Source organism: Xiphias gladius, chromosome 17 (assembly GCF_016859285.1).
Source record: "Xiphias gladius isolate SHS-SW01 ecotype Sanya breed wild chromosome 17, ASM1685928v1, whole genome shotgun sequence".
Taxonomy (NCBI): Eukaryota; Metazoa; Chordata; class Actinopteri; order Istiophoriformes; family Xiphiidae; genus Xiphias; species Xiphias gladius.
The window spans coordinates 847,196-865,328 of NC_053416.1; the positions used below are offsets into that span (position 1 = coordinate 847,196).

The 18,133-nt window shown below is 45.9% G+C and overlaps 2 protein-coding genes across 6 annotated transcripts in view; one reads left to right on the plus strand and one right to left on the minus strand.

The window, feature by feature from the left end:
• zgc:152891 (uncharacterized protein LOC767741 homolog) lies at positions 1-14,779 on the plus strand. 3 transcript variants are annotated; one of them, XM_040150349.1, is made up of 16 exons: positions 153-231; positions 2,803-2,956; positions 3,867-4,047; positions 4,735-4,969; positions 5,455-5,536; positions 6,030-6,119; positions 6,217-6,332; positions 7,422-7,594; positions 7,689-7,832; positions 8,281-8,484; positions 9,595-9,681; positions 10,559-10,728; positions 12,037-12,152; positions 12,244-12,344; positions 12,704-12,874; positions 13,531-14,779. In XM_040150349.1, exons 3-16 carry the CDS (start codon positions 3,889-3,891, stop codon positions 13,708-13,710), a joined length of 2,028 nt encoding a protein of 675 aa, XP_040006283.1. In that variant the 5' UTR covers positions 153-231; positions 2,803-2,956; positions 3,867-3,888; the 3' UTR covers positions 13,711-14,779. The 3 variants fall into 3 exon arrangements, with proteins under 3 accessions (XP_040006284.1, XP_040006281.1, XP_040006283.1); XM_040150347.1 differs by lacking the exon at positions 2,803-2,956 and having other exon boundaries at positions 3-231; XM_040150350.1 differs by lacking the exons at positions 2,803-2,956; positions 8,281-8,484 and having other exon boundaries at positions 1-231.
• Positions 12,796-18,133, minus strand: part of LOC120802487 (trafficking protein particle complex subunit 14-like) — a 15,752-nt gene continuing 10,414 nt past the window's right edge. For 2 of the 3 annotated variants that reach the window (XM_040150365.1, XM_040150364.1), the window contains exons 10-13: positions 17,996-18,132; positions 17,733-17,811; positions 16,446-16,560; positions 15,302-16,331 (exon numbers count right to left, since the gene is read on the minus strand). In XM_040150365.1, coding sequence (XP_040006299.1) covers positions 16,175-16,331; positions 16,446-16,560; positions 17,733-17,811; positions 17,996-18,132 — 488 coding nt within the window. In that variant the 3' untranslated portion in view covers positions 15,302-16,174. Of the gene's footprint in view, positions 12,906-15,301; positions 16,332-16,445; positions 16,561-17,732; positions 17,812-17,995; position 18,133 lie in introns of those variants that run through there. The other variant, XR_005709234.1, reaches the window with a different exon arrangement.

The window sequence follows — 18,133 nt, forward strand, 5'->3', positions numbered from 1 at the left end:
CAATAGCTAATAAATATTTAAACGATCTCGTCCATTCAAGTTCGTGCAGATCTAGACAGTGCAGCGCTGTGGTACCTGCAGTGACGTTTTCAGGTGTTCAAGCTGAACCAATAGGATGTGGAGCTGTCCTGGTGGGCGGGGGCGTGAAAAACAAAAGAGACGAGCAAAGTACCTGACGCTGCCATTCAACACCTCAACAGCCCATCGAGGAGAGAAGCTGTCGCTCTGCAGGTAAGCTTACCTGCCTGTCCGCCTGACGGTTTCTGATTGGGTGCAGTCTGGGATGTAGCGCTGATGTCATGGTAACGCTTTACCGTGGGTCCCCCTGTTTATCGTCTCTAGGCGGGACGTGAACATTTGATAAACGGTTTGTGGCCCATGATGGTGCAGCTGTCAGCACTAGACCGGGTTCGGCCTTCGTTCGTACGATTCCAGCTGAGCCTGTTTGTCCAGCGGCCTCCACCGACGGAGGAGTTCGAGGTGTCAATAAACACCAAGCTACCAGATGCTGAAGGAAGGGGGCCTCAAATGAAGTGTTGCCGACGCGTTCAAACCCCCCCACGCCACCCCAACCCCCAAGAAAAGTAACTCTTCCGTTATGTCTCCTGTCAATTTCCTCGTCCCACCCGGGGCTTTAAATGCCGCTTCGAAGCGCTCCTCCCGCTGCAAGAACAGAATCCTCCTCCTGGACTCAGCCCGACTCTTATTCCTGCATCACGGACTCGTTAAACACACCTTCTCGTCCCGTAGACGAGAAGGTGGATTTTCTGCTCCTTCAACCTCGTGGTCTTTTCCTTGCTCTCTTTCACTCAACATGTCTGCACAAATTTGACGTGAGAAACCAGAGCAGTTTGTCCTGGAGGGATAGTGGCAGGAACTGTAATGGGCTCGTCACCTCCCGGAATATTTCCTGGAGAGGACGTGGGACAAAGTGGCCGTTTTCACTTCGCCTCCGGCTCATAAAAGTTCATTTGAGGTTTGTGTAACCTGGAGAATCTGTTCGTCGGTGGAACCAGCAAAGCTGATGATAAAACTTGTCAGCGGGCGGCAAGTCAACACATTTGAGGAGTAAAGTTTCTTAATAATAAATGAGCAGTGACTGAATATTCACTCGGGGTTTAACTGAGCTCTTCTCTCAAAGAAATTGCTATTTTCACAAAGCTTCATACAAAACTACGCCTTGTGTCTAGGAGGTGACCTACCTGAGCAGAAACCGGGATCTCTTAAAAGTTACCAACGCACCGAAGTTGCCTGGAGAAATATTTAGCACGTGATTCTTTTCACAGTCTTATGCTGTCACTTCATATTTGAACGGAGCCAGGTAACCTGTGTTATTTTAAGTTGGCCTTGGTTGTCGTTCCCGCCGCTAGCGCGACATAAAAGCTGCTCCTTATCCTACTGAGTTAATAAACGGATCTCTCTGCTGCCTGACAGCCAAGCACAGACCAGGAAGCTCCTACGTCAGGCACTTGTGAGAAATGAAGGAAGCGAGCTGTAAGATGAAAGGGTGCAGTGTCTTGCTGGTGAATGTGTTTACCGAAGGTCTCAGGTAACACAATGCCCACACGAACCGTCACTGTTGCTCATTTCCAAGTCAAATGCCGGCGAGGTAAACAAATGAGTTCTTATCAGACCAGCGGCGGGAGGGATTTCACCTGAAGCCCAAACACAAAGTACGAGCTGAGTTTTAAAAGACGGGGGACAACGTTCAGGTGCCGGGCCCCCACGAGTCTCCGGGACAGCTTCGGTTCTCCTCATCGCCGGTCCTCCGAGGCCCTGGACTCGTCCTGACGATGCGGTGAGCGCTGTCTGAGGCGTCGGTCCCACGCCTCCCGTAGGTGTTGAACCGGGCTGACTCGTCAAACCATTCGGTCAGCCCTCGTGTCCTGCCTGGAGGCGCCTGCATTTGCTCGGAGTGGTTTCGTTTGCTCAGCTTTTCCCTCTAATTTGTCAACCGTCAGTACAAAAGAAGAATCCAGTGTTTCTCCTTTCAGCCTTCAAAAGATTTATTCACGAGAGGCGGCCACAGAATTTGGTTACGAGACCAAATAAGACCGGAGGCAGAATCACGTGGTCTACAGGTGTCAGCGTGGTACTAACGTGTGTTTTCCCTGACGTACCTCATTTATCAGCAGCAGACTTTCATCTTCCTTCTTCCCATTTCAGCCAATTGCCTGTTACCCTTATTTGTTTGCTATTTATTGTGAGTATAGTACGTTTTTGTTCATTTATGTACAAATGAATTGCGTTGTTAATTATCTCAAGTTAGTTGACGAAGATGACGATGAAGCAACTTTCAAAAGAACCTTTTCGATTTTCCAAAATACAGATGTTTTTTGGAAAGAAATACCACGGAGTATTACGGCCGATGAGATTTTGAGTATTAATTCAACGTATTACAGGAAAAAAATCACATTATGAGAAAAGGTCACAATCTTTCAGGAAAAAATCATAACATTTGAAGAAAAAGGTTGGGGGGGTGACCATATCACCAGTATCAGGACTAGTATGTTTCTTCTTTTCTTTTTTCTTTTGTCTTTGGGAAGACTTTATTTATTTCTCTTTTTCACCGTTTACATCTCCCCCCACCTGCGCAGTCACCGAATCCCGACTCCCGATCTCACCGGGAACGTGAAACCTCCAAAAATTCTAAAACGTAGTTTTCGTGAGCGCGGTGGAGCTCGGTGCTTCCTCGTGCCGAGCTTGAAATCTAAGGGGCTGAAACATGTTTCCCTATCGTCACGTTCAGGGTATTCTGCTTTTCGACAGCTTACGCTGTCGCTTCCTCTTGCGATTCTCCAGAATTCTCGACCTCTGTAGACTGGCAAACCTCCGTGGGAAGGCTTTGACTTTGGCGCTGCAGCTGACGTCCACCTCCTCAACACTCTCAAGAGGCAGAAACATGGCGACTGCGCAGGAGTAGTTACCTGTAGAGCAACAGAGACTTTACCAGAATGTAAATGTCCTCCCAAGAAAAATGCCAGCTCTATGCACTATATATGCTCACGACCTGCACTAATCTACACTGTCTTATATTATATTATATTACCACCATTGTACAGTGTATATTCAGCAGTATAGCAATGAGTCCAGAGGTCTATTCTTTCTATTTATTGTTATTTTTTATACTTTATTTAGTCTGTTTAGTTATTGTGTATAATTGTGTATAATTGTGTTGTTTGTTACCTACCTCATTGTTTTTCTGATTTATGTGAACTGTAATTTCCCTTTGGGATTAATAAAGTACTATTGATAGATATATAGATGGATAGATACTGTCTATCTATCTGTCTACCGACAACATTTGTTCATGTTCAAATAACAGCGCCCTCTAGCAGCCGTAGGAATTATGACTGGAAGTATGAGAGGAAGTCAGGTGACACTGTAGAAAATGTCGTATTTCTCCCTAATTTCTTTCCTAACGAGATTTGTTTCTTTTAACCATGAACAGAAAACTTAGCCCCATGTTTATTACTGTGACCGTGAGTTTAGTCCAAACAATTATCTTTCTCTGAACCTGACCAAGTAGCTTTGGTGCCTGAACCTAACCGAACCTTAACGGCAGCGTTGGAAGATCGGAAAATGTCCAAACGCCGGTGTCATCCTGTCTGATCTCGTGCAGTGTACCTGTCTAGTGCTTCAGCAGTGACATCAATGGGTGAAATCCAACGCTCAACTTGATGCTGAACTAAAAATCCAAACCAGCAGCGAGACTCCCGTTTAGTCCCCTCGAGTCAAGCGTAAATCTGGTTTAAACAGAATAGCGGCATGTTACTGTGATTTGTAGCAGACCTCTTCAACCTGCGGGCAGTCGTCCTGTGGCCACCAGGTGGCGCCGTCTTGATCTGTCTCCCTGTCCTCACCAGCTGTGCCACCATCACATCTGCCATGATGACTTCCTGTCAGGAGTTTGAGGTGACCGTCCACACCTCACCTGGTCCAACCTGTGGAACCTTCAGCCGCCTGTGGCTCAACCTGATTGGCTCGCGGGGAGAGACTCCGCCCATCAGCGTGAACGACGGCGACCATCATCTCCTGCCCGGATCTGTGAGTTTCATCGTGTTTCCTGTTCGAGATTCAAGGCGAACAGAGCAGTTAACGAATCTTTCAAAAAATATTCTACATATTCTGTTCCCCACTTTTAAAAACTTCAGTTTAAGTTGACGTCAAAGACGTAAGAGCCGATTTACTTATATCTGAGTTCCCTGACTCGATGAACAAACATCAATCAACAGCTCGATCCCGACCAAAAAACAGCGTTTATCAGGTAAGATGCCGCAGTAACTGTGTCATATTCAAGAATGAACTTGAACACACTGATCAAGAAAAATGGACGTTTGAACATCTACAACTTCATGACATCTGGGCATGGACATGACGACGCGACTGAAAGCTCCAGAACTGCTAATAAGTCGACCTTGTAGTGAGATTGTTTTACTAAATATTCCCGATATCGCCGCTTTCCGCCGTTGTAAACTACATCCCACTGTGTTTGGGGATCAGAGTGGGTGGTTGGCAGCACCCTGTGGTCTACGGTGCAGGTGGCTGGTGGGTAGCCCGCCCTGCTGCTTGGTGGCGGACGCAGCACTAGCCACTCCCTTCCTGAAAGCAGCTTCACGCCGTCACAATCTGAAATTACTCTTCTCTTGTAGCAATCAGACAGTGTTTGCTGCTGAAGAGGGAAAATTGTCCTTCGAGTTTTACTCTGACCATCTCTTACTCCTGTCCTGACAGGCCTGTCGAGTCCAGGTCCAGACCCGTAGTCCTCTGGGGCACCTGGTTTTGGTCCGGCTCCGGCTGAAGGCTCAGACGGGATTTCCAAACCTGGGCTGGCACTGCAGTCGAGTGGAGGTCCGCGAGCTGGCCGAAAGACCGGGGTCAGGACCTGAGGGTTCAGAAACGCAGGTGTTCCCCTGCGACAAGTGGCTTCAAACAGCAGATGGCGACGTAGAGCTGCGGCGCGGGAAGTGTAAGATAACTTTATAAGTTAGAGAAGACACGAGATTTTTCATACTGTATTTCTACAGCTAAATTTGAGGCTGGGCAGCTTTGATGCAGTAGATAAGAAATGAACAACTTGAAGTTAACACCCGCCTGCACGACGTTCTCACGTCTTTGAGTTTGAGAAACACAATGAGGTTTAAGAAAGCGGAGCTTCGGCACATCATGTTTCTGAACCATTTGTTCAGGTACATGTACGGTATTAAAGTTTTCCTCTGATGCTAGAATGTGACAGGATCAGTGTATTTACGGTTCAAAGCAAAATGAAATACAGCCTCATGAAAGAGGAAGTCAGTCAGCGACGACAGTGACTGTATACAAGCTGGGAGCTTCTCGTTTCCGGAACTCTCTAATTTTAAAAGCCATTTCTAGACATTGTGTAAAGCCAGTGACTTCAGAGGGGAAGTCTTTGAAATCGTCGTTACTGCTGTTATAACCCTTGCTCCTCTGCAGTGAGTTTGCTGAAGGACGAGACGGAGGAGAAGCTGAAGCAGCAGAGACTCAAACAGCTGCAGCAGCAACAGAAGCTCATCAGGTGATTTGAAAGACGCAAGTCTCAGCAACTGATAATTAATCAACGGGTCAATACACTGATCGACGTCCTCAAACACAGCAGATGATCCCTTGAGGCAGCGCAGCTCTTCTTATCTCACCTATACAACCTGAACACTGAACCGTCAATGAGTGAAACAGAGACTATTCCTTACGAACGCACCATTATATGAGAGGGAAATATTCTTGGTGTGAACTTCATCCTTTTAGAAACATTTCCCCAGAAATTCAGCCTGACATCTTCAGGTTTGACATCTATGGGAGTCTTTCTTCAGATTTCTTCAATTTAAAACAAGGAATGTTTGAATGTTTGAACACAACACGCGTTTGCAGAGTTAAACCTAAACCTGGTCTTTGTAGCCAGGAGTTTCCCCAGGAGGTGTCAGAGTTGACACATAGATTTAGGTTTGACTTTTGGTAACACTGAACTTAAATTTCCATTCACTCGCTTCTCCTTCTGTGTTGTGTCACTGCAGATGGCGTACGTTTGTAGATGGCTCTCCACAGTGTGTGGACCTGAGCAGTCTGTCTGAACTCGGCCCAAACCTCAGCTACACCCACAAAAGGTGAAGTCAGTCACGTACTGTAAATCTGACCAGTGTGAGACAGAAACGGACAGACAGAGAGGATGAGTAAAAGTTGTGTTTCTTCCTTTGTCCTCAGTCCAGCCCCAAACATGCACTATCTGAAGGGCTTCGCCGGCCGAGCTGAGGCCTGGACGAGTTTCACAGAGCTGGAGATGTTTTTTGCCCAAAGTGGACACCAGAACAGCATCGCCAGTAAGAAACGAAACCATTCAAGCATTCAGGCAAAAAAAAGCCGTTACCGTTACTCATGTACACGGTGAGCACAATATTATTGTGGATTCAGTATCAAGGCTTAAGGAGAACAAGTTCAACCAGAACAAAATACTGTGAAGACATCTGGTTATAACATTCACCTCCAACGAAAACAGCAGCACAGGACAGTATCATGTGTCATCTTTAATCTAAAAAAAATAAATAAATCAGCCAGGAAAAGCTAAATGTCTTCAGATAATTTATGTCTGCATGCTAAGTGATCAAACTCACTTCACCTACATGTTGCAGGGTTGTTCCTGAACGGTTTGTAGGACATTGCAAGGTGGATGCTAAGGTCTTTCTATTTGTTGCTATGTGCTACTTTTGAGCGTTGCAAGACACATTATCCGTGTTTAGCGTGTTCAGAGAGCTGAATACAGCGTTGTTGCTGTTCGTCCCGGCGGTCACTCAAGGTACGGCAACGACAAAATCCCCTGCGGCCCAATAGACCTCCACTACAAAAGAGATGTCTGTAAAACTGTTGACAGGACGACTTCGACTGCAGACAAGGTCATCTGTCACTTTCTGTATTATGGAGTTTTAATCCACAGTGTCACGGATCTTTAAACAGACTGAGGACTCCAACGCACGACTTGGACAGATCTATCAAAACGTTCAGACAGCTCATCTCCTAATGAAGGTAATGCAGGTAGAACGGGCAAAGGAGGATGGTGAGGGGCGAAGTCAGCGGACGCGCAGAAATGACTAGCAAACAGGGCAAAAGTGAAGTCTAAAAACAAACGGGATCAACACGGACAGATGCAACAACAGCAACAAAGGCTGGAAAGCTGCAGCAGGTCAATCTGGCAGAGAACGAGGGGAAGTGGGCCGGTGTATATACTGAGGGAACTAACGAGGGAATGGGCACCAGGTGAGAAAAGGGATCTGGGGAATCAGGTGACTGGAGAGGCGGGTAGGGCCGGTGGGAGTAGCGTGGGAGTAGCGTGGATCTGCGATGAAAGCAAAGCTCCTTCATGGCGCATTTGTGACATTTTTACAGAGTAACAGAAGGTTTATCTTTTCTCTCAGGGTTCGTTAGGACTCACTGGATGGAGGACTGGTATTTTGGCTACCAGTGTCTGAACGGTTGCAACCCTCTGCTGCTGCGTCAGGTCCATCTCCTCCCTCCACACCTGTCCGTCACCCCAGACATGCTCCGCCCCTTCCTGCCAGAAGACTCCTCCCTCAAGCAGGAGCTACAGGTGTGCATGCAGCAATTTGACATCCAGCTGTTCTCTGCTTCCTGCTGTACACTTCATTACAGCTGCTGTATCTTGCTGTTCTGTCGTGGGACAGAAAGGAACCATTTACCTGTTGGACTACGAGGTTTTGGACGGCATCCCGGCCAACGTCATCAACGGGAAGCAGACGTATCTGTGCGCCCCGCTGTGCCTTCTCCACCTGAACCAGCAGCAACAGCTGGTCCCCATCGCCATCCAGGTGAGCTCCAGGTGGTTTGATACAGGTGATGCTGAAAGTAAATCATCTGTAAAGCTTGTTTACTAATTTTTCCAAGTACTTTCAGTCATGATTTTTCAGTTAGGACAGAGTTGGAAAATAAGCCTATTTAAAGGTGATATTAGATACTTGTATTTATGACATTTCAGACTAATATTGTGTATATTCTTATGGCGTGTTGCAAGGCTCTTGTTTCTTGTTTGTATCTATTGTTGTAACACTGACAGTGTCTCCTGAAAAGAGATTTTAATCTCAATTAGACTTTTACCAGGTTAAATGAAGGAAAATAAATACATTAACAAATGAGTTTTAAGACGTCCCTTCAGAAATCACAGGGCGATGATACTGGCTCCGGAAAAGTCAGCCATACTATCATCACTTAGATTTTAAGGTAATCCACCAATCAATCAGTGATTTCCGCCTCCTTTAGTTGCAGCAGACACCCAGCCCTCAGAACCCGGTCTTCCTGCCCTCTGACCCCGGCTGTGATTGGCTGTTGGCTAAGATTTGGGTTCACAGCGCAGACTTCCAGTGTCACCAGTTGGTCTCCCACTACCTGAAGACCCACATGCTGGGGGAGCTGTGCTGCATAGCCATGCTGCGACAGCTGCCAGAGGTCCACCCACTGCACCAGGTTCCCATCATTAATTTGATCATATATGTATATACATATATAGCATATTTATCATAATGCATATATCAGCTTTATTCACACAGATTGGCATAGTGACCGAGTTGAGCATTAAAGTGAAGGTTGATTCACCTAAAAAAAGCTAATAACCTCAACAGCATCAAGATCTTTGCAAACGTTTTGAAAGGTTCAGCGATCAGGTCGCAGATCACACTGAGCACTGAAGCCGTGCTTTAATTGGCTCATTCACCAGCTGTTTGGCCATCAGCTGACTAGCAACGGCCAATCAAATCTGGACAGTTCTCACTGTTACTGATACACTCATGCCAACGCTGTTTGCTGCTGCAGCTTCTGCCTCCACCACCTCCTCCCTACGGACTCTGTTTTTTGGTATTTTATATTTATGCGTTTCTTAAAGCAGCTGTTGATATTATAACACCGCTGTATGAAAGTACAGTGTGTTTGTGTTTGTGGTAGTGATGAAGAGATTGATCATTTAAACACCCCGGACAGCAGCCAGATCCAGCAAAAGACCAGCTGTTGAACACAGTGGAGCATTTAGCAGCTAAAGAGCCAGATGTTTCCCTAAGGAGCTGGTGGAGACCAAAACCAGAGCTAAAAGAGAGGTAACACTGGACCTAGATTCATCAGTTGGACACAGACACCAGATCCAGATGGTGGATCATGTTGCTCTGTTACTGCCGGATGTGGAAATAAACAACTCTTTAATAACAAGTTCAACATATCGGCTTAAAAGGTGATGAAATGTCCGTGTTTCTGCTTAAAACAAGGGGACGAAAAATAAGGATGATCAGTTTTCCAGCTCAATCCTCGGATCTCCCTCACACAGAAAAGGCTTGTCCACCAAATGTAACTGTATAATTGTTTAATAAGAGTAAGAGAGTTTGATTAAAGTGGTTTGATGATGGGACAAAATTACTAATTATTAACCAAACTCTCCAGACGACACCCAAGGTTTCTCAGCAGTCGTTAGGTCTCCAAATGTCTCCGCATTAAAATGTTGTTTTGTGTTTTTCATTCGAACGCGCAGTATGTCGTTACTTTGCTTTGTTTTTTTCTAAATCAGTCTTCTCTTCTCTGATTGGTGGACAGCTGCTGATGCCACACGTGAAGACGTCGCTGCAGATAAACTTCCAGGCCAGAGCATCGCTGCTGGCTGCTGACGGGGTGTTTGATAAGGTTCGTCATCCACTGTAACAGAAATATTAAACAGTTTACAGTGCCATCTTCTGATGAAGCACCAGTTATAAAGGCTTAATACGCTTTTATTAATAATGCTTTATTGATAATGCTTTACTGAGAAGTTATAAGTCATAAGAGCAGTTTCTGCGTTGCCAGGTTGTGTGAAATCCTCCTCCAGCAGTTACTTTATCTTTTTATATCTTTAATTCATCAGGGACACGTCTCCAACGGACTGTTTGACCACTGGGCTGCTGGAAAAGAACTGCAGGACAGCTGCACCAAAATCCATTTAGGAACTGATTATTGACATTTATAATGGTAGAACCTTTTATTAACTTATACATAGAGTCCGACTCACTGTGTATCTGTGTGCAAAACTTAAAAATAGTCCAAATGAAGAGAGAACAACACAATACATGTGACATGTCGACGTGTCCTGCTTGAATAAAACGCTTTGGCAATAACGTGGCTGTTTCCATTCAGTAACAATGCAGTTACAAATGATGATAAACCATTTATAAGTCATCAGGTCTGCAGCTGTAAATGTTAATAAACAGTTTCTGAATGGATTTTGGTCCAGATGTCCTGCAGCTGTTTTCCATAAGATCAGTGGTCAAACAGTCTGTTGGAGACGTGTCCCTCATGAATTAGAGAGATAAAATGACAAAGTGTCTGCAGGAGGAGGATTTTCCACAACCTGGCAACCCAGAAGTTGTTCTCATTAATGTCTCATAACTGATCTATAAAGCATCAATAAATGATTTATTAACCATCTATTGAATCAATAACATTGATAAATCCTTTAATTAAAGGAAAGAGTTTAGTCTGGACATGGGGGCAGTGCAGTCATTAGTTCCTGTGTTTGTGTCTCCAGGTGGTGGGATGTGGTCTACAGGCCATACCCCTCGTCCTGTCCCGGGCGTCACAGAGGATCCATTATCGATCCCTTTGTGTCCCCGATGATCTGTCTGACCGTGGCGTGGACAAGCTGCCGCAGAGCCACTACGCCCAGGACGCACTGAGGGTCTGGGACGCGCTGCACAGGTAAACAAACCCCTCAACCAGGCGCTTAGTCCAGGAAGCTGCATTAACCAGCCGAAAGTCCAAGGTTGACGGCGGAAGGGAAGTGACAGAGCTCACATCCTGATCAACCGAGGCTGGTTACAAAAAGTAAGATAAATGCCTGCAGAATGGAACCACCAATATAAACTCAAACATCCTCAAAGTATTTTCTATAAAGTCATAAAGAATCTGTGAAGGGGATTAATCCAATAAATAATAGTAATGGAGTTAGAGTTTACGTCATCCTTACAAACTTTCACTGAGATATGGTGAATTTCTGGCAGCGACGTGTCAACAAAGTCTGGGCACAACGGCCGCAACACGCAGCTCCGTCGTGAACAGCGTGCTGTGGCTTCTGGAAGCAACCTGAGGTGTAGTGTCAGGACAGAGCAGGACGGTTCTGGCCTGATGGACTGGATCATGGAAGAGGCTTTGGAGGCTTGAACTCATCTCCTCTTCTTTAACTTCTTAAAGCTACAAACTTCATTCAAACTGTAAACAGGTCTCCACGCGCTGCGACACTCGCGCCTCTCAAGAACGTAGTAGTAGGAGAGGCTCGCATCAATGACGGCTCTGTTCTGAAGCGTCCCACTGAACCAGGACAGCGAGCCAGCACGAACGACACCGGGACCCTGAAACTGAAGCCGCTGAATGGGATTCAACCGTCATTAATTTCATCATTTTGCAGCTGTGCTTTCCCCACTGCGACGAGTCAAGGTGTCTCGGTGAGAGAAAGGTATTTCATTCTTGCATTTTCTTGAGGAAATGTGACCGTGCTTCGCCGTGCAGTGTCCACGCTGCTGAAACCTTCAAACCAAGCCTGTGGCTGAATCCAAATGTCCACGCTCCGGACAAACTGAGCCCAGGACTTGGATCACGCTAACCTTATACACCACTCCCATTATTCACACGTGTTGTTCTGTGTGAACTGTGTGAGCCGCATCCCGTTGCCTTGGACAGGAACGTTCTGATGGTTCTGATTCTGATTCCCATTAACGCTGAGGATCCTCAGCGTCAACGCTGATTCTTTCTTTCTAAGCCGAATGAAAATCAACCCTTTCCTGTCTAAATTATTACAAACAAATCCAAGTCATTCATTAATAGTCTTCGCAGGGTCTCCAGACTTAAGAGGCATCGGAACTGAACATAACGAATGTCTGTCGCGTTCATTCTTTTCATTGCCACGTGTGGTGAAGACTGCAGCACAGTCATCAGTCCACGTGGAACTGATCTGTTTTCTATTTTCTGATTGAAATAAACTCCGTGTGTGTGTGTGTGTGTGTGTGGCAGGTTTGTGGTCGGCTGGGTGGATCTGTATTACAGCGCAGACAGTGAGGTGCAGCAGGACTCTGAACTTCAACACTGGATCACCGACATCAACGGACACGGCTTCACGAACGACTCGGGTGTGTTTGTCTTGTTTGTCTCAGAGACAGACAGCTTTGTCCATCTCAACCTGTCCCACGACGGCATCGTAAACTGTGGCGTTTCCTTCAGGTTTCCCTCAGGTTTTCCAGACCAAAGCTGAAGTGTCCAGGTTTGTCACCATGATCATCTACACCTGTTCAGCTCTGCACGCCGCCGTCAACTTCTCCCAGGTGAGTCAGACGGAAGCCGAACATCTACAGGACGTCTCATCGCTGTAGTAAAACAAGCCCGTGGCACCGGGTTGGACAGGAAGTGATCTGGAGATACTCTTCCCACACACGTCTGTAAACCAGCGTCGGAGGTTTTTCTCTCGAGTTTCTCTCGTCTCCTTCGACTGGACATTTTGACACAAGAATAAAGCATTTGCAGTAATCAACTGTCTCGCATCATCACTGGGAACCATCTCCATTTGCCTCTTTTCAGATATTGTTGTTTTTTCATGGGCTTTTACAGTGAACAGTGCTTTGCTGTTCTCTCTAATTCTCGTCCCCCACGTTTCGTCTCTTCTGTCTGTCTTCGTGTCCTCCAGCTAGATTTCACTCTCTGGATGCCAAACTGTCCGGCCTCCATGTCGCGTCCTCCTCCGGAGGTCAAAGGCTCGGTGACGGAGGAAGACATCATGTCCTTTCTGCCGGATGTGAACTCGACCTGTCGCGTCCTGATGGCGCTGACTCTGCTCTCGCAGCCCACCGTTAACTTTGTGAGGCTCCACCCACACCGTCACGTCCGCTCTAGAGGAAAACAAAATCAAACGCACCTCGTTCTGATGAAAACAGGCCTCACGAAACATCTCAGATTCCATCTTTGTTGTTTTGTGGGATTCGTAATGTTGTTCTTTCTAAAATGTTTAGGTAGCAACTAAATGTACGAGTGAGTTTTTCTTACTGACGCAACATTTTCAATAAGAACAATAATTCGTACAGAGTGTGATAAAATCCTCTTATGCGAGTTTCATTCTCAGTTCCCACATCCACGTGAAACTTTGATAATCGATCAATCGTTTAAGTCGTTTTTGAGCAGAAAAGCCAAAAATTCACTGACATTGAGGCCATTTCTCAGTCCTTTCTGACACTTCACTCACCGGACAATCAGTCAATTATTAACGAAAAGAAATGGATTGATAATGAAAATAACTGTTGGTCTCAGCGTCACAGTTTTTCTGTGATGGAATAACACGACTTTACCTGAGGTTTTCTGTCTGTTATTGAATTTACACTCAGAAAAAAAATGAAAGAAATTTGATCAAACACAACTTCACAACAAATTTAAACTAAAACAGTTCAGGTCCGGACCCGATTCATATGAGAAAAGAGCCGAAGTGTTCTGACGTAAACCTCTGCCCGTCTCCCCCCGCAGGTTCCTCTGTGTCAGTACAAGGAGGCCGTCTTCAGAGACGACGCCCACCGCAGGCTGGTGGTGGAGGTGCAGGCTGAACTCAAGACCATTTCTGACCACATCTCAGAGCGCAACAGCCAGCTGGAGCTGCCGTATCCTTACCTCTGCCCCGAACACATCGAGAACAGCGTGGCCATTTAACTCAACATTTAGTCCTCAACCTAAATCCGATAGAATCCAGTGTAATCAGCTGTATGGGACTATCAGTCTACACTTTTTACTCATTTTCTCCATCGCTTGGCTGAATTTTAACTATTATAAAAATTAAATTGCCAAGTGAATGTACTGTAAGGAATTAATGACTCATATTGCGGATGTAAACCCTCTGAGACAAACAGATCTGGTTTATTTCTATAAAAATGAACTTGCACAAGTTCACAACTTTTATTGTCAGTAGGGCTGCGACAAAATAATTCGTTCATTATTGATCAATCTCTCAGTTAAACTTGGAGCCAAACGCTGACAGGCAGGAAAGACAAACACATTCGCAATGTGTAAGACTACGGTTTGCTTTGGAAACGTCCTTTTGAAAATGTGCAGGATTTGTAGAAATGGTGATGTCCCAGGATGTCCCCAAACACATGGGCCGGTTTCACCAAATCTCCAACAATCTCTAGGCTATGACTTTTGACACGGGATCATTTTGACATTTAATTAGTCGATGCAAAAGCCACGCTTGCAACCCTTGAGCATGCGAGAGCCGTGTCGGACTCACATTTATCAGCCATTTGTGAGGGAAACGGGGCCCTGGTTTAGAATTCAGCAGGCGTAACAGGATACGGCCGTCTGCAAGTTCGGGCAAATTCCGTATTTTTTGATTTTTGAAGTGAAAAGAAGTGAATCCAACCCCCTGCAGCAAACAGACATTAAAAACGAGCCATTATTCAAATGCTAATGCTGTGCTACTTTTTTTTATTTCATCAACTTAAAAAATAGATAAAAACAAAACAGTAAACATGTACAAACCATAGAGCGCCCTACCTACGCTCAACCTTTGCATACAGCTGTACAGAGCAGAACGGTTACCTGCATTACATTTGACAGTGATTTAGATACGTTTAATTCTTTAATGCGGTAAATTTTGTTTGTTGTGGTTTTCTTTGCATTTGCTCAAAATCTGAAGGCACAACTGTCTAAAACGAAACCACTAATAATACAGCAATGGTACCGACAATGACAGTAAAGTGACAAAAATAAATTATGCTCCACGAATTCGAATCACGTTTTCTAAAACCAAACTTTAAGTCCACAGCCATGCTAGCGGCTCTGTGGGGCTGTGATAGACCCAGTGTGCTAGCATCAGCATGCTAACATGCTAACATGCCGATGTTCACCATCTTAGTTGAGCATGTTAGCACGCTAACATTTGCTAGTTTACACTTAACAGTAAAGAGGTAAAGTCCAGGCTGAGGCTGATGGGCACGTCATTAGTTCTTCAGGTATTTGGTCATACGACGAGTGAAAGTGTTGACCTGATGGCGGGATCCACCAAAGACCAACTTTCAGCCCGGACGCAGGTGGCGGACCGCCTGGCGGACGCTGGCACACGTCTGTAAAGCCACGCTGCTAGCATGACTAAATACGACTAAATATTCAGGAACGTGTTTGATGCAAACAGTTCAGATTTTGAGAGTTTTTTCTAACTGAGAGCTGTGGTCGCTTTTTATTTTACATTATATTACATTAAGAATTTCAATGTAGTGTTGAAACCTGTTGATACTGATTGTGAACAGACTGATAATAACACTGAAATAAATCGCCAACTTCTACCTCCTGTGTGGTTACTTCCGCATAATATATAAAACTACAGTCTTTCCGGTATCACTTTCTGACAAGGCCTCATTTACAAAAGATTTATAAGCGGTAATTAATGAATTTATTACTGTTTAATAGATGGATTTTGTTTCTGACTGGATCTTGGTCCAGATGTCCTGCAGCTTTTCCATAAGATCAGTGGTCAAAAGTCTGTTGGAGACGTGTCCCTCATGAGCGAAAGCGATAAAAAGACAAAGTGTCGTGTTGCAGGAGGAATTTTCTGGCAACCGTTCTTATGAATGTCTTATAACTGATCTGTAAAGCAGCAATAAATGATTTATTAACCATTTTTAAATCCACTGATCACAGCTTAAAAACCCTCTATGCACAGTGCCTCGTCAGTACTGTTTTTTCTGTCACGTACCTTTAAATAATACAGAAACATGATAATACATCACATGAAATTTTTCATTTTAAAGCATTCAAAGTTTGTTCATCCCATTCCCGCTCTTCACCTTCCGATCGCTCTTCCTATTCTCAGGACACCTGATCCACCACCCAAAGCTTCCGGCTGTCGCCGTAGATGGCTCCCCCCAGTAACACGGGGCAGCTGGTTACACCGAAGCTTGGGGTTCGGTTTCAGTTTCGGGGAAACTGAGAGATGAGGAGAAGCTGAAGGGGAGATGGTTTTCCTCTCCAGTCCTTTTTCACTTTCTTTCGCTGTAATCTGCCTGCGAGGCTCATCCAGGGGAGTTTCAGGGGGGTTTTCCTGCGTGTGAGGGCTTTCCTCGTCCTTCGATCTCTATCCTCTGTCCCTCCTCGCTTCCTTTCCTCCTCGCTTCCTCGCTCCCTAGCTGACAGGATCCACCACCAGGACCTTACACTCCCTCTTGGCGATCTTGTCCAGCGACAGCAGCGTTTTGTCCTGCGGCGGCAGGTAGAGTGGCCGACCGACCGGAGAGCCGACAGGGGGGGTGATGGCCCGTCGCTCCATGGCACTGCCCGTCCTGACACACACACACACACACACACACACACACACACACAAAACAGACGTGGTTAGATGACTGAAGTGAATTATGTGATATTAGTCTTCAACTTGTCTAAACTCCGCGGGGTACCTCATGATGTGGGACCAGGATGGCTGCTGGTGGGAGAAGGACTGAGATCGACCCAGGCTGGCCTGGTGTCGGTCCAACAGGTCTCGCACTGCCGGGCTTGATGGGCTGTTCTTACCTGGGGGGGTGATGGGACAACAAGGCATGTTTAACTCTTAAACTCCTCTACTATCTTATTTAAGCTCTTCTTGGAAGCTATATACGGTATATACATGCTGCAACTCGTCGGTGCTGCGTGGTGGACAAACTCTGCAACGGAGACGCTGTTTCTGAATGGACTCGAACGTTTCTTTGACCTTTGCCAATGTCCTTTACATATTTCACGGATGAATACAAACTCAACGATAATGTGAAAGACGGACGAAAGAACAAATGAACTAAACTAAGTCTAAACTGACGTAAAGTTTTATTCGACCTCCTTCAGAATCACGGACTGTAGCTCCTGATCAGTAAAACGGTTTCCTCCAGCAGCCGGTGATATCGCTGTCCGTTTGACCTGTTGACAGGCTCAGTGACGTTCTCTGAAGAACCGGATTTATGGACTACATTTGTCCACTGTCCACTGAGAGCTAGACAGGAAGCGGCAAAAAACAGCGCAGACATTTGGAAAGACGTAAACTGACGTAACATCATCAGGTGAAACCTTAACGTCAGTTTCAGGCGAATCTTTCATGCTGCTGTCAGAAGGAACGAGTCAGTTCAGGATTAACGTCGACAGTCAAACGCGTAAAGTTTTCCTTCAGAGGTCGAGGACAGAAATATCACTACGCCATCTGACGTCTTAGCTTCTGCTCCAAAGAAAAACTCTGACACTGAACAGTTTTTCAGTGAATCAGTGGAGAGAACAGGAAGCCGTGCTAACGGCAATGCTAATGCTAATGCTAGCTGAGCAGGAACAGTGTTTATAATGAGAACTGAGTCCTGTGTTTCACTGCAGAGCAGGGTCACGTGGTCACTGTGTGTCAACAGGTAAACAGTGACCAGAACCGGCCCTGTAACCATGGTAACCGGTCCCGTGAAAGACCGGGGGACCGGTATATCTGGCAGCGGGTAAATTCCGCTGATGATATCTGCCTGGCTCTGTTACCTGCTTTGTTGGGGCTGAGGTTGGAAAATGAAAACGCATAAAGTGCGGCAGACTGATGCTGTCTGCTTCATCGTTCTTACTCCATTTCTGGAAAATCATACCTGCTTATAAATCCTACCTGGACTGTGTTTACTGCTGAAAAAGCGGTTTTAACCTCTACATGACTTTGAGCGGGTTGAAAAAAGGAGAAGGAAAATTCTTACGCGACAGGGGCCGAGCGTCAGGTGGAGGGTTGGAAACCGAGGCTGTGAACTGAAGCTTCAGCTTCATATGCTGACTCAGCTGGAGAGAGGGACAGCAAATCAGAGGAAAGGACACGGAAGAGAGCAAAACTTGATTTTCTGTCTGGGGTGAAGAGATTAGTAATCAGGTGTTGGGCTGCAGGAACCAATCGCTTCAGTCACCGAATGCTTGTTAATCGAACTTTAGTTATCTGCGCTTCAGGGTCGAGGTCCCGGTTCAGTACCTCGTACAGTCCTGGTCTGAGGATCTGGAAGGCCACGCTGAAGGACAGGGTGCTTCCTTTCCGACAGTGACCGAGGTTACTGAGAGGAGTGTGACAGACCACAGCGGCCAGCGCTGCATCCTCCCCCTGACCGCGACC